Below are 27,464 nucleotides of genomic sequence, written 5' to 3' on the forward strand. Positions count from 1 at the left end.
TGCTTGCCAGTTTTCGATACAACTCTATCGTACAGTCATTTATTTGATCTCGGTATTTTCGTGTTTGTGTAATAAATTAAATACAGACAATTGGAATAAATAATTATCCTTGATTATTGGTGTTTTGTGTCAACTGAAATAAGTGTCGATTGTGTTTTTTTTGCAATACGAAAAAACGAAGGATTCCAGAAAAAAGGCAACGCCAAGGTAAGTGTGGAAGGAAAGCGACGCGACGGGTAGAGAAAAGAAATGAAAGGAAACAACAACAACCATAAAGAATTTGTCACAAAGAAAATTGCGAATGTTAAACATGCTCTGCATGTTTTCTCTGCAACAACAACACAAAATAACGCCAATACATTTTCCCCGTCTTTCAGTGTGTGTGTGTGTGCTGCGCGTAATATTTGTGTGTGTGCGAGTGTACACTGACTGATAAAATGTTATATTGGTTTTCCTTGCATATTGGCAATCGCTTCTTGTTGTTGCACAATTCTATTCGAGTTTCTTTTGTAGGCACATTGCCAATTGCAGCCCTTGCACTGTCTCTGCTTCTTGTCTTCTTGCTTTTGGCTTTTCCTTATTCACATTTAACAACCACCGTGCGCAAAAAAAATATAATTTACTTGGCGTCGGCTTCAGCTTCGTATTTTGTTCTGTTTCTGTTCTCCCCATATATTGCCCTCTCGCTTGCCCTAACGTGTCGCCGCTGTCAACTTTGCGCGCCGGCTTCTTCCCGCATTTTAAATGCAAAGCCGTCGTCGCAGTCGACAGCGACGTCGCGTCGTCATCGTCGTTGTCTCTCCGCTTTGTCTGTTGTTTTCGTTTTTTCTCTTTTCTTTCTCTTTTGCCTAGAAAAGCGACTTTGGATACCGCGTGTGCCGGCATAAACTTCATTTATACTGTAATTTAGTTTATGTTGTTGTTTTCATCGTAGATAAAAATCAAAACAAAATGTTTTCATTTCGAAAACTCCCACGCTTCGCTAAAGCCGCAAAGTTCAACGTGCCCAACATATTTGGCTGAACATGAAAGCCCGAAATAAAATGGCAACACTGGCCTAACCTATATTTTATGCATAGTAGTTGCCGTTATTTTTCTCAGCTCGTTGTTGTTGTCGATGCTCAGCATCAATCGATTGTTTTTTTTTTTTGGCGATGTCTTGTCTATTACGATAACCAGTACAAATTGCAACTCTTGTCGAGTAGTCGACTTGGAAATATCCTTTAATAATATAGAAAGAAGTACATGTTGCATCTCTTGAAATATAAATAATAAAATTCAAAAAAAATATAAATCAATAAATTTAAATAAAATATTTATAATTTACATAAATAATAATTTAAAATTAAAATACAAATAATAAATATAGGGAACAGAGTAGTGTTTTTAATTGATTTTGTTGCATTTGCTTGCACACACTACACTGTAAAGACTTATGAGTTGTCACACCTTTTAAAGCCCTGTTTTATTTTATATTTAACTTTAATGTCTACTCGAAACGTTGGTATGCATAAAAATATATGAATTTGTATTTAATGCTGTTTTGCCTTTTACAGTGGAATTCGGCTTAAATAATCGGCAAGATCTTTTAGAATTTGTTAACTTTTGCTTTTATTCCTTGTGAATTTCAAGTTTAGCGTTCGCTTTTATTTGCCATCTTTGGTTGTCGATTCCAGAACCTCGACATTGTGAATTCGTTTAGCGTGTTAACTTGTTGTTGTTTGCATTGGCTAATTGTGTGTGTTTGTGTGTGTGTGTGTGTGAGTTCTCCTCTTGCATATTTTGGCAATGAGGCAATCTTCTCCAATTGCTGAGATTTCTCTCACGAGTAAATACATGACCAGTGTTGTTAGATTAGCTTTTTTATAACTAGACTTAGCTATTATGTATGTGCTAATATTTTGGCTATTTTTAGTTATATAAAAATCCAATAAATATAAAGTTTCTGTTGATGAATTTGTAAATATCCCTCAAAATATAATTTGTTTACAAATTGCCAGTACATAATAAACATTTTCTTATTATAAGCCTAAAATAAATCTGAAAATTTTGTTTTTCAGTTAATAAAATAATGGTATTCCTTAGACTTTATTTCTCAGAAATATAAATATAATAAATAAATATATGTATATATATATGAGTGGAATTTTTAAGATTTTAATTTTATATCATTGTACTAATTAGTAGCAACAAAAAAAATCATTTAAACTACCTATAATATGGTAACTCTATTTGCGCCTCGCGCTCTCTTTCATTCTCATTCTTTATCGCTCGCTTTTGTGTGTGTATCTTTGTTGCGTTCATTGACATTGAGCTGATATTTTGTTGTTGCAAATAAATTTGATTTTATTGTCGCAATAGATTTACGAGCAAATAGAAGAATTGCTTTTTATATGCTCGATTTTTTCTATTATTTTGGCAACACATTTTTGTGACAAAGATTTCTTGTTGTTGCTTTTTAAAATATGCCGAGTAAGTATCGTTGTTGTTTTGGCTTTTGTTGTTGTTGACTAGCCGAAAAGAAAAACACGTTCAAAATTCGTTGACCAAAAAGTATGAAAAATAAAGCGAACCAAAACAAATTGGCTTGTTGTGCGGTAAATGAAATTTCTCTTACGGGGGTGTTATATGTATAACGGCCTATTTACACACACCCAACACACACAAGCATACACACAGCTGCCTATATGACTTGCCTTTTTTGTTGTTGTTTTTGTTACTGTTGTTGTTATTTCGCTCGCTTTGATTATTTATAATATATGAGCATCCATATCATACAATATTTATGGTGTTTTCCAGCACTGCAAATGCAATCAGCTTAACTTGTATTGAATTTTGTTTTATTTGTTGCTAGCTTTCTTTATTTTTATCATTTTTTTTTTTGGTAATACAACTGCCACACTGCAACTGGCAACTGGCAGCATGATGTAAGCCAAGTTTTCTGCTCTTCCTAGCTGCATTGTATTTCGGAGTATTTTGTTGCCTGATTTCCCCGTAGGCAACACAAATTTGCAATATATCTATATACATACATATATTAAAAGCTATATATGTATTTGTGTGTGTGTAGTTGTATGGGTAAAGAAATATAAAATGTACATTTTGCATATGAAAATTACATTAGCCCGCATTTATTTGGTACACATTTCTGGAATAAATCCGTGATGCGGGTCTATTGTGCAAAGAATGATAATAAACATGATTTTAATTTGCCTTTAACTTTAACTTTGCCTTTGACTTGTGATGTCACAATTTCATTGCACAGTGTTTCATTTTAAGAGCGAATAATTCGTTGTACTTTATTTGTAGTACAATTAAATAAATTCGAGCTAAATTGACCTAAAGGACCACTGTGCATCACTTTATAATCTCTTTTGTTATTCATATTTCTGTTTTTCTTACTTATCACAGCCGTCACGTCGTTTTTACCCCCCTTAAAACATGTTCCACTCAGGTATTTTGATAGCTTTTGTCTTATTGAATGGCACCAAACGGCAACGGCAATACAACAAATTGTGTTTGTTTTATGCTAATCTCAAATATGCCATGAAACACGTTTAAAGACACACACACAAACAGACACTGAGAAGAGCCCAAAAAAACCTTGAGCTGCCTTGCAGCGTTTCTCGTTTTCCCATGACACATACATACATATATATATATTCGGATATCTATCTATACGTTCTCTTTGCAAATCTCTATGGAAATATCTGTGTATTATACTATGTACAATCGTCTTCACTTGCAATGACTATACACAAATTGAAATCGCACAAAAATAAAAGAATTACAAAAACATCAACTGCATGCCATAAATTCATTGCCTTGTAGCTACTTTTATGGCTAAAATAAGGTAAAATTTACCTGAGGGAGATTATAGCGAATCGTTTATTGTTTTCTTAACTTTACTTGAGCTTGGAGTCTTGATTAGGATCTTAATTTGCTGCAAATTATTATGAAAAGTCTTTGAAAAGTGTGGAAACATATATTTTCTACACAGGGGAAAATTTTCTGACATTGAAATATTTTGCAAACAAATTTGGACAAAACACGTTGGGGACTAAAAACTAAATTTGATAAATCATTGTAGAAGATAAATTAAAATTATACGATTGAATCAGCAACTGAAGACTTTTATTTAGCACAGAGACGGAGAAATTTGAATTCAATATTATTTTGATGCACTCGTGTTATTATTTGGTATTACTATTGCGGTATTGATTATGATAGAACAAAAGAACATCTAATTTATGTGGAGAACCTGTGCTTTGCTCAAATTCTCAAATTATTACTACTTTTATTCTGCTATTTACCGCTTTGCTTTTACTTTTACTTGACTTTTACTTAATGCTATTGTGATTAAAGCCTTAATATTTCATTAGGTGACTTTAAAATCCTTTTTTTTTTAAATTTCAAAAAAGCAATTATAATTAAAGAAATGTAACTTGTTAATTTCGTACAAATAAATCGATATTATGCAACTAATTTTCTATATAGTTTTTAGACTTTTGGTATGCAGGTCATGAAGTCAAAATGTAGTCAACCAATTAGTCAAGATGCAATTGCTGAATTTCGTAATGGAGTGTTGGACATAAAATTTGTAGTAGCTGCTTTATTATGCTTATGTATAGCCTTTTTTTTTTTGCCGGGAGGGTGAAAAGAGGAGCAGGAGGAGGAGATGGAGGGTAGGCATAGTTAGTTAGGTGGGTAGGGGTAACTGCTTACCAATCGAAGGTGCTTAATAATTCAAAGAGAGTCAAAGTAGAGACAAGACAAGACACAGGACACATATAACTAAAGGCCCAACGACTGTGCTGAATGTGGACAAAGTTTTTACTGTACCTCTCGGTTAAAGCACACGCCATAAGCACATTAGTTATTAGCCTGGCCGAGAGGGATTTTAAGGGGTGTGAGAGACAGACGGGGTAGGGGGAGGGGGTAGGGGGTAGACACGCGATGGTTCGCTGAGCACGCTGACATGTCCATAAAAGCCTTGAAGTGGACAGACCAAATAAGAGATAGAGAAAGACAGTGAGACTGACTGAGACAGACTGAAAGAGACAGACGGTATGCTCTATCTATTTTCCAAGCGTTGAGAATTGTCAATTGTGTGCATTTCCGTCCTGTCGTCCTCCTTTTTCTCCTCCCGCCCTCTCAGCAGGTCCCAGTCGCATTGTTGTTGCGTGAACATGGCGTCCATTAGCTGTTTTTCCGCTAAATTATAGAGTGCCCGGCGAACGCATATGCCCGGACGGACAGCAGTGGACAGCGTCCAATTAAGTTGGGCAGGAGGCAACAATAACAACAAAAACAACAACAACAACATGCAACACAGTCACGTCAAGGGGGAGTATAAAAAAAGAAGTATGCTCCTGCTTTTGTGTCCTGCATAAAATAACAAGTGAGAAAAGCTACACTTTATTAGCTCGACTTTTTTAAGCCCAGTAAACATAAATTCAATCAGCATAAATAAACATAAAATTTAATTACAACATTTCGGGATCGTAAATATGATGATTTTTTTTTTTTTTATTAACAAGATATCTATTTTTCAGTTAATCAGCCAGAAATTCAACAACTTAAAGGGAATGCAATGCGCTAAATATACCCAAATTTAAAGTAGAACAGGTTTAAGATTTGCACTAACGATAAATATTACCGACAGTAAAAATCGGAACAGGCCTACATTTTTTTAAATGAATGATTGGATATTCGAAATTTTGGGGCACGAAATTGTTTTCGCCACTAGACTTTTACCTCGTAAAGAGCTGTTTTTTTTTAATATAAGAACAGACGGACAATGTCATAAGCTGTTAAGCCCGTGTATGATTTGGTTACTGGGCTAAAAACGTGCTCTTCGGGGGAGCATATAACCGTTACCTGCTGTGTGCGTGTGTGTATGGGTGTGTGTGTGTGTGTCAGTTGAGCCTTGCTGCTGCTTGCCACCAGACGCGAGGTGGCATGCCACATTTTTGTGGTCACCTGTGTGTGTATGAACAAAAATTGTTGCTACCACCACTCGCAAGTTAACTTATTTTTCTTTATTGTGGTCCGTCTGTGAATGTGTGTGTAGGCGTGGTCATAGATGGAGGAACGAAGAGTAGTAAGGGGAGGGGAAGAGGGAGTTGTGGTTAGACGCGTGTGCGCTGTCAAAAGCTATTTGAACAGGATGTGGTAGAGCAATCAAATGATTTTCACATAATTGCTACCTGTCCATTTATGTCACTTTCAGGCCACTTGCTTAGGGCTCTATCAATTGCCACCCCCACCCCTCTCTTCTTTCTCGCTCTCTCTCTCTCCTTCCATTTGTGGTGGGAAGCTGCAAATATTTGATTTGACCAGCTGCGGTTTCTTCAATCAATGTGCAATTAAGATATGCTCATCTCAACTCTCAGCAAACCACTACAAAGTCCTGTAGTCCTGTATCCTTTGACTTTCATTTTCCCCTATTCCCACCTCCGACCATCATCAGTCTGTCTTTTCTTCAAGGCAATTGCCCTATTATTAAGTGTCTTTAAGGCTATTGAGGACAAGCGGCTGTTGAAAGTCTCAGGACTCATTTAAAATGTGCGGAAATGTCCCGAGATTGTTGGGCCCTGTAATTAAAAAATTATAAATTGTATATTAAGTTTGTCGAAAGTGGAAGAAACACAAATTAAATTGATCAGAAACTCACATCTTTTAATATAATAACTTAATTTTTCTTCCTTTACTGTCCATTTTTTCCATACTCTTCCCTTGACACATTTCCAAAAACTTCAAACTGTCATAACTTTGTCAAATTTTATCCGATTTTCTTCCGGATTGTCAAATTTTTCATTATTTGGCCTCTATTTTCATTCTGCATCAAAATTGGAAAACCTAATTTTTCTTCCTTTACTGTCAATTTTTTCCAAACTCTTCCCTTGACACATTTCCAAAAACTTCAAACTGTCATAACTTTGTCAAATTTTAGCCGATTCCCTTTCGGATTGTCAATTTTTTCATTATTTGACGTCTATTTTCATTCTGCATCAAAATTGGAAAACCTAATTTTTCTTCCTTTACTGTCCATTTTTTCCCTATTTTCATTCTGCATCAAAATTGGAAAACCTAATTTTTCTTCCTTTACTGTCAATTTTTTCCAAACTCTTCCCTTGACACATTTCCAAAAACTTCAAAATGTCATAACTTTGTCAAATTTTAGCGGATTTCCTTCCGGATTGTCAATTTTTTCATTATTTGGCCTCTATTTTCATTCTGCATCAAAATTGGAAAACCTAATTTTTCTTCCTTAACTGTCCATTTTTTCCATACTTTTCCCTTGACACATTTCTTAACTTCAAAATATCATTACTTTGTCAGATTTTAACCGATAGTAGGTAAATACAGGGTCTCGCACTGTCAGGCTTCGGTACTAGCTTATATTCTGTGTGTCAGAAAATGCATTAAAAGAGCAAGAGGTTTCCCATAAATTGCCCTAATTATATGAATAATAGACAAGTTTGTTCTCATATGCCCCCGTCCTATATAAGTTTTAATTTTTTTCGCAAACCTATTAATAGAGAGGGAAGCGATAGGGGTGTAATGGTAGGGGTAGGTCAGCCTTTGGGCCATCAAAGGAGGCGACTTGGCCACGTCAGCTTCCTATCTATAATGATATTTGCAACGTCAGCGCAATTTGTTGCATTTCACAAGCGTTTAACGAATCTACCAGAAATACTATGAAAATGGCAGGGAGAAGTCTTTGTTCTATCAATATTTAAACGCCTGCGGTTGTCTTAAAAATGCATAATGTGAAAACATCAGCTGAAGTTGCATATAAGCGTATATATATTTAATATTCATTGGGAATACTGCACCCCATTTTATTTTTTGTAGTTATTAGTTGTGGAATTGTGGCTTCAACAGCAATTACTATATACTACTTTTAAGAGCCAATATGTAATTTGACTATACATATGTACAAAGAGTTCTCATTCCTCCATATATCTATACTCTATATATACCCCACATATGTGTAGATCTATCAATCATAGATACAGCAATGCACTTGTGCCTTATAGAGAGAGGTATATACACCATATATAGTATAATGCTCTCTCATTTATACTTGTGCGATTCTATGTCTATTCCATTCAACTTATCTGGTACTACCTTCTGTTGTGGCCCAAAAGGAACAATTAGTGTACGGGTTGCTTAGCATCCGGAATCCATTTCCCCTGCGTTTTTTTTGGTGGGAGTTCTACCAAAGTATTGTCACTTTGGGAACATATTTGTACAATTTCTATTGGTCAACCATTTCCGTTTCCGTAGCTGTCCATATCCTGATCTTTGATTTTCATTGGCTGTTCATAGTTGTGGATTTTCCTATAAATAGCTCAATTGCTGGAATCTATTTTCATTAGTTTTCCAACCGCACTTGCCAAAGGACCTGCACAGCACCTAGTGCTGTTCCTAAATCAACTCTATAGTTATTCCAATCTTAAAATTATACTTGATGTTATGTAACTTGTGGAAATTATCAAGCAAAATTCTTTAGTTTTGGTGCAGACATGTGAAAATTGTTATAGTGTAAAAAATTGGCTGTACATTTTCTAAAAGAAATATTTTGTGAAACATTTAAAATTGTGATATTACAAGAAAAAAAGGTAATTAACAATTGTAACACCTTGTGTTGATTATTTTTCACTATAGAAAAAAAGAAAATTCCCTGAAATTACACATATAGTAAAGTCTATATGAGGATATATTTGCATTAATTAAAACAATATGAATTCTTGCAAAGCATAAAAAACATATTAATATTGTAAACGGAAAAGGTTATGATTCTTTCTAAAGTAATATCTAAAAAAGTTTCTTTCTTTTTTCCTGCACAACTGTACCTACCGTCTATAGAAAAAGGTCTTTGAACCTCACACTTTTTTATAGCTAAGAGCTAAGAACTAACAAAAGTAGCAATTTTATTTTGATGATAAGTTTATGTTTATGGTCTGCTGGGCAAAGTACAGTGTCTGCTTACACTTAACTACCATCAATAATAATTATAAGACCTGCCTAAGTAAAAACAGCAGCCAGTTTTCAAGGTGCTTTTGACTCAACCCCTTTGAGAAGCTCTCTGCCCACACACAACTCTACAAAATACGTGTGTAAATACGTGTAAAAATACTTAGAAGCGCTCACTGTTTGCGGCTTTAAACAAAAGCCCATTTAAATCTGTTGGCAGCGTATCGGACATATTTTTGACAACTTAACAGCTCGGGACAATTGATGTTTTGACATCTGAGCCGAGAGTTGTTCAAGTGTCGCAACTAGAAATGGAAACAAAATACACACAACACACACATACACACACACACCTTTGAGTGTAGATCTGTAGGCGACGGCAACTGACAAAGCCGCTCAATTGTTTTCATTTATTTTTTGTGACTCAGGCTTATTTAAAATAATTGTATACAGACTCATTCATAAGGGGGCAGATACTTGGTTGCATTATGCATTTCAATACTAAAGGGAACTTTTGATACACTTTCTAAAGGTAATCTATATTTGTAATGCATTAAAGAAGGCTTGGTATATTTAAAAAAATATATATTCTCAAACGATCCGTTTGAAATCAATGTATAGTGTTATTAATTTAAAAAATCTGATTAAATTTATTTAATATCAATTTAATATATTTTTTTCAAGGGTATTATATTTTTTGCGTGCCAAGAATCATTTGTTCTTTGTTGATTTCATTTATAAATGTTGTTCTCTTTTGATGTATAGTTGCATCTATATAAATATGGAATGTGATGTGGGCTGTCTGATATTTCCGCTTGAGTAGCTATTGTTCGGCATAGGGCGTTGCAATGCGATACATATTTATATAGATGGAGAGATGTATAGTTAAAGCTATACAAATATCAAAACTTGGACGCCTTTTGTCAAACGTTGACAGCTGCACGACTTACAAGCAAAAAAAAAAATTAAACAAGTCGAAGAACCAGTCAACAATTTATTCCGACTTCGATATTTGAAATCCAATTGAATTGTTTAATTGCGCTTGGCAAAAAATTACTTAAATTCCAACCCACAATGTTCATTATAAATTGTGTTTGATGCCACAAAATTGAGAGAGAGTCTCACAACTTTGTCATAACGTTTGTAATGCATATAAATATTTTATATAGTTTTGTTTTAATTTCACTTTGATGTCAATTTTGCTAAAATAAACAGAGCATACTTTTTGGCTATTTTTAAAATATTTTTTTCATTTTGACGATCCTAAAAGTCTCCTATGCATTTAATGAAAAGAATTTGAAACTAAATAATAATGACCAGAAACTAAAAAATATAATATTCCGATTTTATATTGTAAATGGTTTTCAGTTTAAAAGAAGGGACACAGAATTGTGTAATATATATTTAAAATTGTCTAATGAAAGCGTATCATAAATTCGTTGTAGTTACTTTGGTGACTTGTTGATTTTAGCCAACGAGTTTAGAGCCAACATTCAGTTGTTAACGAACTGGCACACGCGGCGTATGTGCAATCTGCTGTGAGTTTATCCCCAAAAGCAGAAAAAGAATAAGACAAGTGTTGAGTTTTAAGAGCCAAACTGATTTACGAATTTGTTAATGGCCTTTCTTTCTTTCTCTCTCACTTTGCAGAGAGCATGAAAATGAAGCGCGAGAGCAATGATGGCGATGGACCACAGGACCAAAAGCGCAACAGACGCAACGAGGAGACTGTCCGCATACTGATACCAAGCAGTGTAAGTACTAAATCCAACTAAATCTGCAGCTCAGCTTAATATCTTTTGGTCTCTGCTCCCTCTTTTATCCTTACATTTTCAGATTGCCGGCGCTGTCATTGGCAAGGGAGGTCAACACATCCAGAAGATGCGCACTCAGGTACTATAAAACGTACAGTAATAACTGTAAAAACTATAAAAACACAAATAGAAATGAAAGAAAACCCACTTGAAAGAAACACAAAAATTTTCACAGAAAAAACTGCAAAATAGTATAAAAAGCACGGGTTGTTGATACTTTTCAAAATATATGAAAAAAAATTATTTTTCTTGATATTTTTTAAAGAAAATTTAATATATATGGTAGTATTGGAAATATCAACATTGATATTATTTCGAGATGGGTAAAATTATATAATTTTCATTGTTACTTTTGACCAAAAATCGTTGATATATTATAAAATATTGAATATTAATATCGATAAAATCTCAAAATCAAAAAAATAATATTTACTTGATATATATTTTTGTCAAAAATATAGATTATATTCATAAAATTAATATGGAAATATAGATTTTTTGATTTAAATTAGATTTTTTCAATCCATTTTTTTGGACAAACATAAATAATAATATTAAATTTAAATTCGGCTTTTTTAACACTGCTTTTTACTTTTTTATTGTATCAATTTTGTTAATTTATCGATCAATTAAAAATATCGCTCGTGAATATATAATCGTCAAATCGATAAATTATCAACAACCCTAATAAAAACATATTTGAAGCGTCTAGTATTATTTATATACCATCTTTTTCCCTCCCCCTTATTATTCATTCTCTCTTCCGCCTCATTTTTTGTCAAGACAAAAAAAGAAAAAAGACAGGCAATTTCCAAATTCTCCTGTCTACATAGTGTACATCTCTCTCTTACTGTCTTTCTCTCGCAAAGTCTTGAAGTCTCTGGACCCGCAATTGCAGACCTCCCTCCCGTCTTATACTCGGCTCCCTGAAGCGTATTTCTTAACACCGCATAGTTAATACAATTTCGTTAATGAAAAAATAAATTTAACACGCTTTCTCACTAACTCTGTCCCCCCAAATTCTCTCTCTGTCTGTCTCTCGGGTGCAGCCTCACTATCTCTCTCTCTCTCTCTCTCTCTGTTTGTCTCTATCTCTCGCCTTGACTCAGTCTCTATTTTGTTAAACTTCTTAAAAGACAAAAGTAATATTTAGGCGCTTTATTTACCAACAAAACCAAAAAAATGCCACTTTTTTTTGTATAATTCAATAATATGAAAAAAAAAAACCTACAACAACAATGAATAATTTACACGCTTTTAACCTTTTAACTAAATGAACAATTTTCTCTCTTTCTCTCTCTCTCTCTCTCTTCTACTTCTTACGTACGACCCAAAAATGTAACCACAAAAAAAATCTTATGTATAAATAAAAAAATATGAAATCGTCTGACCAACTGATCGATTGATTAATCGATTGACCGACCGATTGATCGAACGCCCGCCCGCTCTGGTCTGTCCCACACACTGCACTCTGGCGCCCCCTGGGTCTGGGTATCGCATTCGTCACCTGCCACTGCTCTGAAATCTGAATCTGAATCAAAATATTTGAAAACTGGCCCCCGATGTATCAATGATCAAAACGTATATCGATACTGAAATCGATAACTCGATAAACATGTCGATAACACTCGATAAATTGTTATCGATAATGATAATTCTATAAATTGGTGTTGATAATGAAATCGATAAATCCTATAAATGATGACCAACCAAACCGATGCCCAACGCTGCACTATTAAATCGACCGAACCCGTCTCAAATATCGATACTTTGTATATAAAAAATAATAATCTGTACAAAATCGCAACAAATCCATGCTGGTCCTGTCCCATGGTTGATTGTGTGTTGTTGGTTGTTGTTGACTATCAACTCCCGCTCACTCTTTTTCCTGTTTGCAACAACAACCGATACAACAACAACAACCACTTATAATACAATAATAATTTTAAAAACTGGCCAAAAAACAATCGACTGAACGATAACCATATATCGAAAATCGTCCATGCGCCCAACTGTACGCCCGACCGTCTCGTCTCGCCCGCCCGACCGCCCTCCCAATGGACCCAAAATGAACCGTATGAACCAAACAATAAAAAAACAACAATGTTCATGTACGTGCAGTATAAAGCCACTGTATCTGTGGATGATTCCCAAGGCCCCGAACGGTAAACCACAAATCAAATCTCTATCTCTATTACCAATTTTTATTCTCTAGTATATGCTTACCAACAACAACAACAAACCACCAAAAAATATCTCTTACAGTGAAAACATTTAAAGAACATATATCCTTGATTTTAGTACTACATATATACTTAGGTCTGCCTTAGCTAGTATCTCATATCTTGTATCTTTTACTCTTTATAGAATAAATACATAAAATGTTTTTATAGGTATCATATACTATATCAGGGATCGTAAAACTTAATTTCAATTCTTATTATTTATCTAACTAAAACAATTAGAAAACATTTAAATTTAATTCAAAATTAAAATGAAATTTACATTTTAATTATTATTATTTCATAATTAACGATCCCTGATATATCTTCTACTTTTCAATAAATAAAAATAAAAGTCAACTCCAGAATTGTACCCGCTGGACGCGTTCCTGCTCTTCTCTCTCTCTCACTCTTTTTTTCTCTCTGTTTCTGTCTCGTTGTCTCTTTCTTTTGTTGTATGTGCTTGTGTTGAAAGTGACGTCTCATACATGTGCAAATATTCCCAATTTCTAGGCGGCAAATGTAGCTGCATTTTGATCCCGTTGCCAGATGCGTAATCCTCTATATCGAACAACCAAAACCCCAAAATTTATATACGCTAACTTTGCTACTAATCGTTGCACTGCCAAAAAAAAAAAGCACAGCATTAACTTCATTGTTGTATATAAATATATACTAAATACTATATAATCGAGCACTTGGGACCTTTATAATTATATGCCGTTACTAACAAAAAACAAATTAGCGCTCGTCAAATCCAAAAACCCATATCGATATTCGAGCCCCAAAAATGGTCCAAAGTATTTTCTTCCCATTTAAAATCCAGCAAACGATTGTCCTTAAATGTGGTAATGGGTACAACGAATAAACAAACAAACAACAACAACTGAAGTTCAGGAAAGTTAGAACCTGCCTCTGAAGTTCTCTTAATCCTTTCTCTCTCTTTTCTCTTTGCCTCTTTATTATCATATCATAAGTTGTTTATGTAATGTCTAGGACTAGTTTATAATTTTAAGCATATAACTACGTATATTTTTTTAATATGTGTGTGTACTCCTCACACTTTTCTCTCTTTCTCCCACTTTTTCTCTCTCTTTCACACTCTTTCCGTTGCTCTTACTACAAAAAAAAAAACCAAAAAAATTTCCCTCTGTTTCTCTGCACGTAAATAGCACCATACAAATCTCGGCGGATATCGAGTCTACGCTGGAGATTATTACGGAAATGCTGAAATACTTTGAAGAGGTAAGTAAATATATTGCGATCTATTAATACAATGTATAAAGCGGTTATCAGGGACAGCAAAATATAAGTTTCAGAAAGTTTAAATCTTAGATATACTTTTTTTTTTTATATGATATGGATAAACTTTTATTTTCAATTCTTTTTTATACAAATTTATTTTATATTTATATACAAAAAATTATATGACACATTAATGCAACTTAAACCTTTGCTTAAAGAAAGATATACTAAAATTATAATTTATTTATTGAATTTTATATGCTCTTTATTTTGAAATTATAGTCCTTTAGGTCCCTGATTGTAATATAATCCCTATAACATAATATATGTATAACTGATAATCTCCCTTATTAACTGTTTGTCTGCAGCGCGATGAGGAATTCGATGTGCGCTTGTTAATCCATCAGAGTCTCGCCGGCTGTGTCATCGGCAAGGGTGGACAGAAGATCAAGGAGATACGCGATGTGAGTACCTAATCAACTTTGTTTCTATATTTTTTTTTCTATGGAAACGTGGGAAATGTGAGAACATGTCCCAAATGTGTCCTTATGTGTCCTGCCGTGCATATCGACCGATGTCATGCACATAATTGCCTTTGACACACACACACGCATAGGCTAATTATAGTAGCTGACCAACTTGAGAGTTGGCCATGTTTCTTCGACTGCTTCAATAGTCACGTTAATTGGCAACTCTATTGAAGGCTCTTTTTATACTCTAGCTGCGGGTATTTTATTATTTGTCACGAAATGTGTTATGCCTCAAAGGACCGCATGAAAAATAAAATTATCCGTACGCATAAATAATACTTGAAAACACAATCTTGAGACTTAAAATTTTCAATTTGCAAATATCGAAGGGGGGACCCTTACCTCAAAATCTCATTTTGGCTGGTCAATGAAATTTTTGAAATGAAAATTTGAATGCAGAACCAATTTGGGTGCCAAATCATGAATAAAATGATATTCCACATGAAAATCGGTTGAGTTTTGACAAAGTTATGAGGGATCAAAGTTTTTGAAAAAATGTCAAGGGGTAGGTAAGGAAAATTGGATGATTCTTGGCTTATAGTCAAAAAATATGAAATTTTTTACTGTATAAAATTTGAATGTAGAATCAATTTCGGGGCCAAATCATGAACAAAATGGCATTCCGCATGAAAATCGGTTGAGTTTTGACAAAGTTATGAGAGATCAAAGTTTTCGAAAAAAATGTCAAGGGGTTGGTAAGGAAAATTGGATGATTCTTGGCTTATAGTCAAAAAATATGAAATTTTTTACTCTATAAAATTTGAATGTAGAATCAATTTCGGGCCAAATCATGAACAAAATGACATTCTGAATGAAAATCGGTTGAGTTTTGACAAAGTTATGAGAGATCAAAGTTTTTGTCCGATTTTTTAGATAAACAAAATAAAAAATAATGTCGGGGGTCCAATCATGATTAAAAGAATATTCCGCTTGAAAATCCGTCTTGTTTTGGCAAAGTTATAGAAGTTTGAAGTTGTCAACGTATTTGTCAAATATGAGGAACTATTTTTGGCCTGGCCTAAAGCTGAAGCTAATGCTGGAAATCTGGCTGTCAATGGCAGCATAAGCAAAACGCATGACAGAGTCGCATTCACATTCAGTTTCAAATGCGGATTCAGATTCACAGACTGTTGGCATGTGCAAGAATCTATTGCTGGCTGCCGTCAGTGTTGCCATTATAGCTATTTAATTGCTAGATTTATCAATTTCATGTTTGGAAAGCTGGAAGATTTGTCGAGTGCTTTAATGAATTAATTCAACTAAGTAAAGTTGACCTGAAGTAATTTAAATAAATTTATAAAAATTTAAAACTAAATCTACACAGTAAAAAAATACGTATATCAAAATGATTTTAGAATCCATAAAATATTTAGTACACTGATCCGTTCTGCTGAAATAAATTAAGTTCAGAAACATTTTATATTTCATTCACCAATCTTTAAACTGCATTTGCTAAACATCAAACGGATTACCAAAAAAATAATAAAAAAAAATGTTTGAAATATTTTATTCTATCCATTGTTTTGTGTGTCGATTTAGCTATTTTAGTAGATAATTTACTGGCAACACTGGCAGCGATGACGTTTCTCTTTCATAACGCAATTGCCGCTGTCATCGTAATCTCCATCATCACCATTATCATCATGATTATCATGATAATCATTTCATTCAATTGCATCCCTGGCAACGTCATGTTTATGTGCACATGTCAAGCGTTTTTTTTTTTGTTCAATTGCGCAATTGTCATACACAGACATATTCAGTCAAAGGAATCAATCTTTTGCAAATATATTTTTTGTATATCTTTTTATTGTATTTTTTTAATTTTTAACCTGCACTTTCTTTCGTTTCAATTATTTGCCCATTTCTCATTAATTGGCAGTGAGAAAAGTGGCTGCATTTTAATTGAAATCTCTTGTGTTTTTGCATTTTTATTTCATATTTAACCCTCTGGCTCTGTTCACAATTCACACACAGCATTTACTTTACTTCCGCTCCGGCTTCTTCTCTTCTCCCCGGTCTCTTATTCTCTCTCTCTCTCTCTCTCTCTTACATTCTCAAAGCAAGCAAAGGCGCGCATGAATTTAATATTGCATACTTTTGTGCGCACGCAAAAAGAAAAATATTCAAAAGTAAAAAATCTCTGACTGGTATTCCACTTTGGTGTTGTTGCTTATCCCATTTATTTTTTTCTACTTGTACAACTGCTTTTTCCCTATAAATATTCATATATTTGTATCCTGTAAACAACATGCAACAAACAGGCTGATGCGATTTTTCATATGCCAAATGTAAACATGTTGGAGAACCGTAGGAAAATAAAAGTTTTTTGCAAAATAAGCAACAAAAATTTGTGCTATTTTAATTATAACTATGTTAAAATGATAAAAAGAAAATAAAAGAACATATCTGTTTTAAATTCTCTTTCGAGTACAAATTTTATTTAAGGATATCCTTTGACAGAAATAAATAAAATCTAATAAATTTCATTTATATAAGGCTTAAGGGAATTATTTTGCCAATAATCTAACTTAAATTTATTGCAAATACATCATTTTAGGGCTTTTTATACATCTAAGTTTACTATGTATTTAGGCCAAACGAGATAAAACTTTTCTTGTACCTCTTCCTGTTCTATGGAGGTCAACAAGTCCAAGAACAACAGCAAGCAATAAAAAGAAAAGGATACAGACAACAGGCCAAAGCAGCTGAAAGCATTGCCTTTACTTATTTAGTACATACTTGTTTTCTTTTCTTTTTTTTTTCCTTTCAAAATTTCTTATGCAGACTGCATTGTGAAAATTGTTTATAGTCGCCTTCTGTTCTGTTCTGTTGTATCTGTATCCTGGCATCCTTGCAGCTGTCCTCTCTGTTGTCAGCTCAGTTGATCACCTCAGCAGTGGAGTCTTAACCTCAGCATGTGTTGTATGTGTTGTGTCTTTTTATTTTTTTTTTGTTGCTTTTGTCGGCTGTCTTCTTAGGCTAAAGACAAGTCTCGATTCGACCCCGTTCCACATTTGTGTATGCCTCCTGATGTTTCCTTTGTCTGCTTTCTTGGCCAGGCAGCTGTTTCTGCTTTCAAAAAGACATTTGTTTCTTCTGGTTCTGTCTTCGTCTTGTCCTTTTGCGTATCCTTCTAACATCGGCTTTGCTTTTACCTCGTTTATTGGTCCTGCCTCTTGTTTTGCGTGTTTCGGTTTTCGCACTTTGATTTTTTTTTTTGTTTTCTCGGAAGCCGGTTTTTCAGTTTTGTCCTTGGAAGAAGGTTATAATGTTGCCTAAGAGCAATGTCGCAGCTAGCATCTATTTATTTAAATTAATATTTTATTATTTTTAGCAATGGCTCTTAATTTATGTGTATATCTATAAAAGGGATTTCATAATGATCTTTCTTGTTGATACATTATTCTAGTTGTCATTTAGGGCGCCAAATATTGTCACTTTCAGCTGGCAACATGTGTTTGCTGTCTGTCTTCCTGTCGCAATGTATTCCCGTATCCGTATCCCAATTCTATCAATTTACGAGCATATTTCTATCTTTCTATGTGCCATTAAAATTGTAAAATTGTCCTGTGCCACCAGAAACAGCAGCTGATGAGGTTTCTCTTGTGGCATCTGCTGCCTGAGCGCTAATAATGAGACCGAGCAGCTGCCTCTACTGATCCTACAATTTCTACCTCTACTCCTACCTCTCCTCCCTCTTGCAGTAATACTCCTGCTGCTTCTAAATCCAAGTGCCTGTCTATGCAGCGTGCCAATGGCTTTTGTTTCATCCCTAATACTGACTCTTCTCCTCCTCCTCCTCCTCCTCCTCCTTCCTTTTCGCTCTGCTCACTGAGCTGAGCTGACTTGCCTGCGGCTTACAATTGTTGCTTCGCTTAGGACTCGGTCGCAGTTGTTATTAGCCCAGTATTCATAGATTTAGACAGGCTTATCGATATGTGAACATGTCTGTCTTCCATATAAATTCTTAGATCTCAGGGAATTGCAGAGTTAAAGCAATTAAATTTGCAGACATTCAGTACTTTTATTTTGTAAACTTATTTAAAGTTTTTTTTAGAATTTTCTCCAGCCTCTGAAATGAAATAGTATGGAATGAAAAGAGCAATTTAAAGCTGCAGTCTTGAGATTTTTTTAAAATGTCCTTTATTTAAATTCCTTTTCTAATCTTCTTTTGTTTTTTTTTTTTTTAAATATTACTGTAGTATTTTTAAATACTACTGGGCATCTAAAAGTCGAGCACCTTTACTATACAGCTCCTGTTTGTTACTTTTGTTGTTGCTATGCCTTTGGCTGCTCTTAATGAATGCCTAACAGGTGCTACAACACACACACTCGCACTCACACACACATTGAAAACATGCGGCAGCTGAGGCAGCGACATCTGTTTCTTGGTATTTCGGTATTTCCTTACAAGCTGCTTGAATTGTTGTTCTCCTTTTTGTAGGCAGTGTCGCTGTTGTTGTTGTAGTTGCTTGTCTTTTACATTGCCTAGAAACTTTGGAGCTGCTTTGATCATTTGATTAATAAGTTGATTAAACTTTTTGGCTCTGGTACACACACACACACAGTCTGAAGCTGACAGGTCCTTGCTGCTCCTTGTATAGTAGTTGTAGGTTCCCATCAATATCCGGTTGTTTGGTATGTGCCACATACAACATAATGTTGTTGCCACATGCTTCCGCTTTGTTTAAGTGCTCTCGGTTTTCCTGACAGCTCATTTCAGACTCTAAAGGACTCTAAACTCTACACTGTTCAACAAAACAGACAGAAAAACTTGCTTTAAATAGACAATTGAACAGTTAAGTAGAATATATATACTTGATAGGGTCGAAGATGTCTTCTTCTCCCTGTTACAAACGAACACAATATACTCTTTTACTAATTTTTTAAGTAACGGGTATAAGAATACGAAAACAATAATAATAATACTTCTTTTTTAAATGTTTTACTAAAATTTTCCTTACAAATTAAAAAAAAATGCGTGGGAAACCATATTTATTTATTTTTCTTATAAGCAAGAATTTGTGTTAAAAACGCCTTTAGTTTTTATCAGTGTATGTTGGTTGTTGCTTTTGGGACCGCAAAGTTTTCTAATTGCTGTTGTTGTTTTTGGCTTGGTTTTTGTGCTGTCTCTCAATTAGAGGCAAGCTGCGTTGCATGATTTTATTGATGCCACATGCTGCAAGTAATTCTGTCTTTCTCGCTCAGAGCAGCTGCATTTCAAATAGTTTAGCATAAAGATGCCACAGACAGTGACTTAGAAAGGCAACAACAATAACAGCATGGAGCAGAGGAAGTGTAAGTGACAGAGGAAGGAATTAAAATTAATAAGTGGATGGCATCAATGATTACGTTACATTTGTCTTGCCTACATCAACTTGCATGTGTGAGAGTGTGTGTGTGTGTCGCAATGATCCTGCGCATGCGTCGATACATACATACATACATATGCACAGAGAGAGAGGCAGTGAAAAAAATGCGAGGCTAAAGAAGCTGAATAATACACCGGTTCCGCAGCAGCTGCGTCTCTCAAATACAACAACATAAGCAGCAGTTAAAACAACAACAACTACAACAGTTGCCTTTGCTTGAGTATCCTTTAAGCTGGCAACAACAACAACAATTATAATGAGAACCACACACGCACACACACAAAAGGCGCGCACATGCTGCCTGCTCGCTCTCTCTGTCCTCTCACCTTTTAAATTTCAGCTTTGTGCTCTCATCTTAATGTTATAGCATACAGATGTTATTTATTTTGCCTATGCCTATGCTCTGTTATGCGCTCTGTTAAAATACAGCTCTGCTAACGCTCTCTGCTCTGCTCTCTGCGCTCCTTTTGCTGCCTGGACAGGCTGCGTCTTTGCCTTACATGGCAACTGGCAAACGTTGAACCCAATTAGTTTGACATTGGCGCTGGTCGCGCACGGTTGTAAACGCGCTTCTTTAACAATTGCTGCTGTATTTAGTGCAATTTGTTGTTGTTGCTCTGCGCTGTCCAGGCAAATTCAACAATTTCAACGAAAATTTGTTCAAGTGCCTCGCTGCGAGGGTTGTTTAATAACTATACTACAAAACACAAACATGAAAGCTAACGAATTTCGTGACATTGCTCAAAACTTTTATGTGCCAGTAAAAGTTAAACATTTTACAATAAAATGAGCACCTAAATAATAATAAAATGTGTTAAAGGTATAAACTAAAAATATATGTTCATAAATTTTGATATATAAATTGTGTTAAAAGTTGGTGGTTGCTAGTGTGTGTTAGTTTGCTGTGTCATGCCAATACACACACACACACATACACACAAGTACTTTTTCGTATTCCTTTTCCTTTTTTTTTGGCTGCTTTGCAATTTTAAAAAGTATGCTATGCTTTTTTCTCTCTGTATGTGTGTCATGCTCTTGCCCAATAAAACTTGGCTCCTATCGAAAGTAACTTCAAACCACATCTTAAGTAACGTAAGAGCAGTTGCTAAACCTGACGTTTTCCATTCGCTATTATACAGGGGTGAAACGCTGAAAGAAGGGTAGCATTGCAAGGTAGTTTGGCAGGGCTTCTGTTATGGCTCTGTTAACGCCCATTTCCTTCCAACGCCCATTTCCAAGAACAACGTTGCAGAAGGCCTTCTTGTAGAAGGCAGTAGAGCAGGCCTGCGGCGTTCGCTACGAACATAATGCTTCCAAAAGGCATTGCTTTGGAGTGGATAAGCAACGTACATTAAAACACAATAAATATTGAAAATGCATATATATTTGCTTAGACAAATGTGATATATAAATAATAACATAATGAAAATATTTATATTTAAATCTATAAATAGTATATATTCCCCCCAGTGCGTTGTCTCGTCTTGTATCGGTTTTCTCTATTCCAAAGGCGTCGGCTTGGTTTTGCGTGTGCATCCACACTTTAAGAAATGAAAAAAAATTAATTACTTTAAGAATTAAACTCTGTATTACATAAAATAGTATCTACTGTACTTACATTTCAATATAAAGTCGAACCACGCATTTTACGTATTAATACATACATAAATCATATATTTGACGGCTCCTAAATAAATAAATAAAATATTATAATATAAATATAAATAAATAAATGCAAAAGAAATTACTATATTTTTATACTTACACGATGTAAAAGTAATATTTTTCCAAGTTTTCATATTTCACAATCACTTTGCAAACACGTGCGCACTCGACGGCAGCTTCTTCTTTTTTGCGATAGAAAAATTACAAGTATATGAAGATCATCCACAAAAGAATGAAAGAAACAAAAAGAAACAACTGTAAAAATTGCGCTAATTATGCTATGCCCGCTGTTTCGTGGTAGTTAACAGAGTTTATGCCTGTCTTTGCGAAGGCGAGGGCGTGGCAAAATACATAGCAGAGCAGCGAACGTTTTGAAAGACCTGGCGTTTAGCCTTCCAAAGTCAGCAAATGCAACGTACTCCTATTGCAAGGCTTTTTTGAGCTCTTTTAGCACCCTGTCAAGCCATATACTACTCATTTTGCATGAATCATAAGGTTGCCAGAAGGAATTGCTTGGCGGAACACGTTGCTCCGGGTTTTACTGGGTGCGCGCGCTCTCACTAACACACACGCACACTGTGACTTGACTCGTTGTTGTTGTTGCTGTTTTAAATTTAATAATAAATTCAATGAGCGTCCAGTTCATGTAGCTCTTTTGACTTTTGAAGTTTGTATGTATATATATATATATATGTGTGACTCTTCTCTTGCGCTCTGTGCGTGAGAGTGTTTGTATGGGTGTGTGTGTGCGTGCGTACTTAAGTTGTCATTGTGTGTGACTCAACATAAGCCCACTTCACACAATATTTGATGTGTCGTTCTTCTCTTCTCTTCCTTCCTTCACTCTTCTTCTCGTGTGTGTGTGTGTCGCCATTGTTGTCTGGGGGTCACACGCAACGGCAACGAGTTGTCGCCAAGGGAGCAGCCTAAGAGTGGAGTGAGAGAGAGGGGGAGAGTAGGAGAGGGAGTGGGAGCATGACGCAGCCTTTGGTCATTTTGGTAAAGCACGCAATTTTGGGTGCTTAGAAAATGATGCAATCATTCCACGTACGCTCAAGCGGAAGGAAACGGAAGCAGGCTCCAATGCACGTAGGCATAAATCTGTGTGCGTCTCTGTCACTCTCACTCGCTCGCTGTCACACTCACTCACAGGTACTCAAAAACATGCATTCCTAAGTGGCTATCGAATTTCACATTTACACTTCCGCTGCAGACGACGCATTGTGATTGAGATGGAGACTGAGACAGAGACTGTGACTGAGAGGGGGACAAACAACTTCCGGCGTTGACTGTAAGCACTGAGCTGCAGCAGCTGCTAAAATGAAAAGAGAGAAAAAAAAATGGGAATGAAAATCAAAATTACTGCAGGTAGCAAACTGAAAAGTGTCTGCATCCTGCATCCTTCTTGCTTCATGCTTCATACTTCATACTTTATCCTGTCGCTGACACTGACAGCTGCGCGCTGCGTTGCACATGTACAGTGACTCTCAGCCTATTTGACCCACTACATCTTAAACCATGTTTTGTATGTAATATACACAAAAAATTTGTCTCAGCTATGTTGTGTCAAAATTTCAGCCTTCTTGGCCTTACCGTTTGGGATGCACAAGTATCAGTCAGTCAGGACAAACAGTTTTATATATACAGATAATATGTATATGAAATAAAATTAAACAAAAATATTTTGCTGAAGTTTCAACATTAATTAAAATATCTTTGTTTAAAGTTTATTTATATCTTCTTTCAATTTAAAGATATATTAATTTAAAGTTTTCAGCATGTTAGAGTTGTGGGTCAAATAAACTGAGAGACACTGTGTATGTGTTTGGGAATATGTAGAGAGAATCGGGGTGATGATGATAATAGGGTCGCCTTCTAAGCCTGTGTGTGGTAGTGTGTGTGTGTGTGTGTGGTTGGGTCAGTGTCATGTTCAAATTGTTTGAAACTATGTTTAGCAGCTATTTTTTTTTTAAATCTCCTCCTGCTTCGCTTAAAGTGACGGGGATACTTAATCTACTGATAGGTCTATTGATATCGACTGCTGCTTCTCTATGTCCCTTTGATAGTTTATAGGTTTATTAACTACTGATAATTCTATATCTATACACCTTCTATGTTCCCTTAATCAAATTAGAAAATGCTTCTCACTTTTGCCTACGATTTCTAATCAATTATTTGCCTTTCATTAATTTTTTGTACTTCTCTTTGATCTCTAATGCTTCTCTTTTCACTTGATAAAGCTATTGATCATTCTCATTTTCTTTGCTTTGTTCACTTGATCGATTTATTGATAGTTCCTCGATTTGATCGGAATCTTTAACGGTTTTTTATTGCACTTGCTGATACATTCTTTGACTATTGCGATCGTTTATCTCTTCTCTTTAATTCTCTTTGATCTTTCGTGCTTCTCTTTTCACTTAATACATGTAATGATCATTCTTTGAGTCTAAACAACTCTTGGTTCTCTTTTCCACTTGATACAAAGAACTACTGATCTTTCTTTTGTCTCTGACGATCTCTAAACTCTTCTCCCTCTTCTCTTCCTCTCTTTAGCGCATTGGCTGCCGTTTCCTGAAGGTCTTCTCAAATGTGGCGCCACAGAGCACAGATCGCGTGGTGCAGACGGTGGGCAAACAGAGCCAGGTGATCGATGCGGTGCGTGAGGTGATCACCCTGACCAGGGATACGCCTATTAAGGGTCCCATTCACAACTATGATCCGATGAACTTTGATCGCGTCTATGCGGATGAATATGGTGGTTATGGCACCGGAACCGGAAGCACACGTCCCAGCCAGCGTGGCGGCAGTCGTGGCAACAATGGCGGCGGCGGTGGTGGTGGTGGCAACGGTGGTGCTGGAGGTGGCAATGGAGGTGGAGGCGGCGGATTTGGCGGCAACAATGGAGGTGGACGTGGCAACGATCGCTTTGGTGGCAATCGTGGTGGTGGTGGAGGAGGAGGAGGTGGCGGCGGTGGTGCTGGTGGTGGCGGTGGCGCCGCGGGCATCGGTGGCATGGGAGGCGGAGGACCACGCGATAATCCCTTCATCAATCCCTGGGCCAATGGCGGCGCTGGCGACAACGATGGCTTCAATGTGGGCAACAATGGAGGCGGCGGTGGTTTTGGTGGCAACAATTTTGGCGGTGGTGGCGGTCCCTTTGGCGGTGGCAACTTCAGCAATAACGGTTTCGGCAACGACTTTGGCGGTGGCAATCAACTCGGCGGCGGCGGCGGTGGCAACAATGCCAGCAATCTGCCAAGTCTAGGCAACTTTGGCCAAAACCAGGGCGGCAACAGCGGAAACGGAGCCGGATTCGGAGGAGCCGGAGGCGGGGGAAATAACAATCTGGGCAATGGATTGGGAGCTGGCTTCGGTGCTGGCAACAATAGTCTGGGCAACGGACTGGGCGTGGTCAACAATGGCGGTGGTGTCGGCGGACTCGGTGCTAACAACGGCGCTGGAGGATTCAATGCGGGCGGAGCCGGAAATGCCGGTTCCAACAACAGCAGCAATGTCACCTCCAACATACCGCAGGGTCACGACCCCAACAACAGCACACAGGTCACAATTCCCAAGGATGTGAGTAGAAACGATTAAAGGACACTAAAATTCCAATAATAAAAGACATTAGAAAACCAAAGTAGAAAGAAGGAATATAAAAAGAACAGTAGGAAATAATTAGGCAGTTTTAAATCGAAATAAAAGTCTGAAAATAAAATATATTAACATTTACACGTAAGGGCAATAATTAGAAAAAACCAAACAAATACAAATAGGAGATCAAATTTAAAAAGCTAAAATAAAAAGTTATGTTTTTTTTTTATTAAATTTGAACATCTTTTAAATTAAAATATAACAATGGAAAATCTGCTTCAACTTTTCTAATATTATTTTGGTTACCTTCAATTTTATTAACTAATTTCTAAAATTTGTGAAATTTGTATAAAGAGGATTTATTAATTTAATATTATTTCTATTGGTGATTTGATTGATTTATAATAATTTTCTTTTGCCTTGCAGTTGGCTGGTGCCATAATTGGCAAGGGCGGCGGTCGGATTCGTCGCATTAGGAACGAGTCGAGTGCATATATAACCATAGATGAGCCTCTGCCCGGTTCGAATGATCGCATCATCACAATTTCGGGGACTCCCAAGCAAATCCAAATGGCACAGTATCTGCTGCAACAGAGGTTGGTGTCGCAAACAGACTAAAAGTATGCACAAATCTCCTTTCATTATGACTTACTAACATTCATAAATAAACAATAAACATACATACTCATACTCATTTCCCCACTATTTCCCACTCTCATTTTAAATAATCCCCATGAAATAAAATAATAAAATGTGTGCTAATTAAATCATTTATAATAACAATCACAAATATCGCTCGCTTTTCATGTCAATGCCAAAAAAAAAGAGAAAAATATTTAAGAAAAAACATAAAAAAAAAGGAAAACTAATCGTTCGGCCTACTGGGAAAATGTTTTCCGTATGGAAGACTAGTGATTTTGTTGTTTGGTCTTTGTTAATAACAATAAATCCCTTGTCTTCTTACGGCGTACATTTGTGCTCTTCATTTCGTTTTGGTGTGCTAACAACAACAATAACAATAACAACAACATTACAAATTCTCTTTAATTAATATTTAACTCGGTCAAAGTTTGCTCTCTTAAATATCAATCAGTTCTCGCTCTTTCACTCATTTCCCTCTTCCCAGCCCAATGCTCAATATTAATTCAAGCTTTAAGCGCAGTTTTGCTCAAAAGTGCGTTAACAGCGCGTTAACAGTGTCGCAAGTTGAAAATTAATTTTAACCTAACATTTTATGTTATTGTGGTCAAATATGTTAGCTTATAAATAAATAAATTATATTGAGCAACTGCGCTTAAATTAATAAAAAAAATTTATTGAAATAAACAAAAATAATTAATTTATTTTCTTTCAACTTGCAGTGTACATGAGAATGGCAGGCGAAACATTTAAATGAGAAAAGTCTGCAATAACAACAACAACAATAACAACACACAACCAACAACAACAAAAACCATCGATGTGCTACAACTGCGCGTTCACATTTAAATTAAATAATTAAAATAAAGAAATACATAAATAAAAAGAAAGCAGAAATGTACTAAAAAAAAAACAGTCGCCCAATATATAGAAATTAATATATTTCATTTGTAAGTTTAAGTAATTTTACCTATAATTATCCCCCGCCCCGCCCCCTTCTCACTTATGAATGTGTGTCCCGCCTCTTCCCCCCGACCCCGTGAAACTTCAAATTCTATATATCTAAGTTTAAGGATCATGAACAAATAAAGTATAAATACCTGTAGATTTGATATTTATTATTACTTAATTTTTGTTTACAGCAAGCGAATAAAATGATTACTTTAAAGGTGAATTCATTAACAATTTACTACAAGATGTGGTGAGTTGGCCAAATAATTTCACCATGCTCTCTCGTCTCTCAGAGAGACTGGAGTTGGAAAGGGAAGGCAGGCATTTTATGTGCTGTATTCTTCTTTTTTCACTGGAATAGGTGGAAAACAAAGAATTCTTACAGACTGCACCTTGTAATTTCACCATGGCTGTTAATACATCGCCTAGTGAGTAATTTTACCA

General features: G+C 35.6%; 1 protein-coding gene across 4 annotated transcripts; it reads left to right on the top strand.

Moving 5' to 3' along the window:
- Positions 1-7: 7 nt before the first annotated feature.
- On the top strand, positions 8-27,176 carry LOC117783315 (heterogeneous nuclear ribonucleoprotein K). 4 transcript variants are annotated; one of them, XM_034620676.1, is made up of 9 exons: positions 8-207; positions 10,636-10,739; positions 10,822-10,878; positions 12,921-12,964; positions 14,194-14,266; positions 14,635-14,730; positions 24,390-25,415; positions 25,857-26,050; positions 26,792-27,176. In XM_034620676.1, exons 2-8 carry the CDS (start codon positions 10,641-10,643, stop codon positions 26,046-26,048), a joined length of 1,587 nt encoding a protein of 528 aa, XP_034476567.1. In that variant the 5' UTR covers positions 8-207; positions 10,636-10,640; the 3' UTR covers positions 26,049-26,050; positions 26,792-27,176. The 4 variants fall into 4 exon arrangements, with proteins under 4 accessions (XP_034476567.1, XP_034476565.1, XP_034476566.1 ...); XM_034620674.1 differs by having other exon boundaries at positions 25,857-26,026; XM_034620675.1 differs by lacking the exon at positions 8-207 and adding an exon at positions 10,505-10,523 and having other exon boundaries at positions 25,857-26,026.
- The last annotated feature ends 288 nt before the right edge of the window (positions 27,177-27,464 follow it).

The sequence above is a fragment of the Drosophila innubila genome (assembly GCF_004354385.1).
Source record: "Drosophila innubila isolate TH190305 chromosome 2R unlocalized genomic scaffold, UK_Dinn_1.0 1_C_2R, whole genome shotgun sequence".
Taxonomy (NCBI): domain Eukaryota; kingdom Metazoa; phylum Arthropoda; class Insecta; order Diptera; family Drosophilidae; genus Drosophila; species Drosophila innubila.

Coding starts and splice junctions, on each gene's coding strand:
- LOC117783315 (XM_034620674.1), top strand. CDS start 10,641: ATGAAAATGAAGCGCGAGAGCAATGATGGCGATGGACCACAGGACCAA. Junction 25,416..25,856: donor AGGTCACAATTCCCAAGGAT/GTGAGTAGAAAC, acceptor TTTGCCTTGCAG/TTGGCTGGTGCCATAATTGG. Junction 26,027..26,791: donor CAGTATCTGCTGCAACAGAG/GTTGGTGTCGCA, acceptor TTCAACTTGCAG/TGTACATGAGAATGGCAGGC.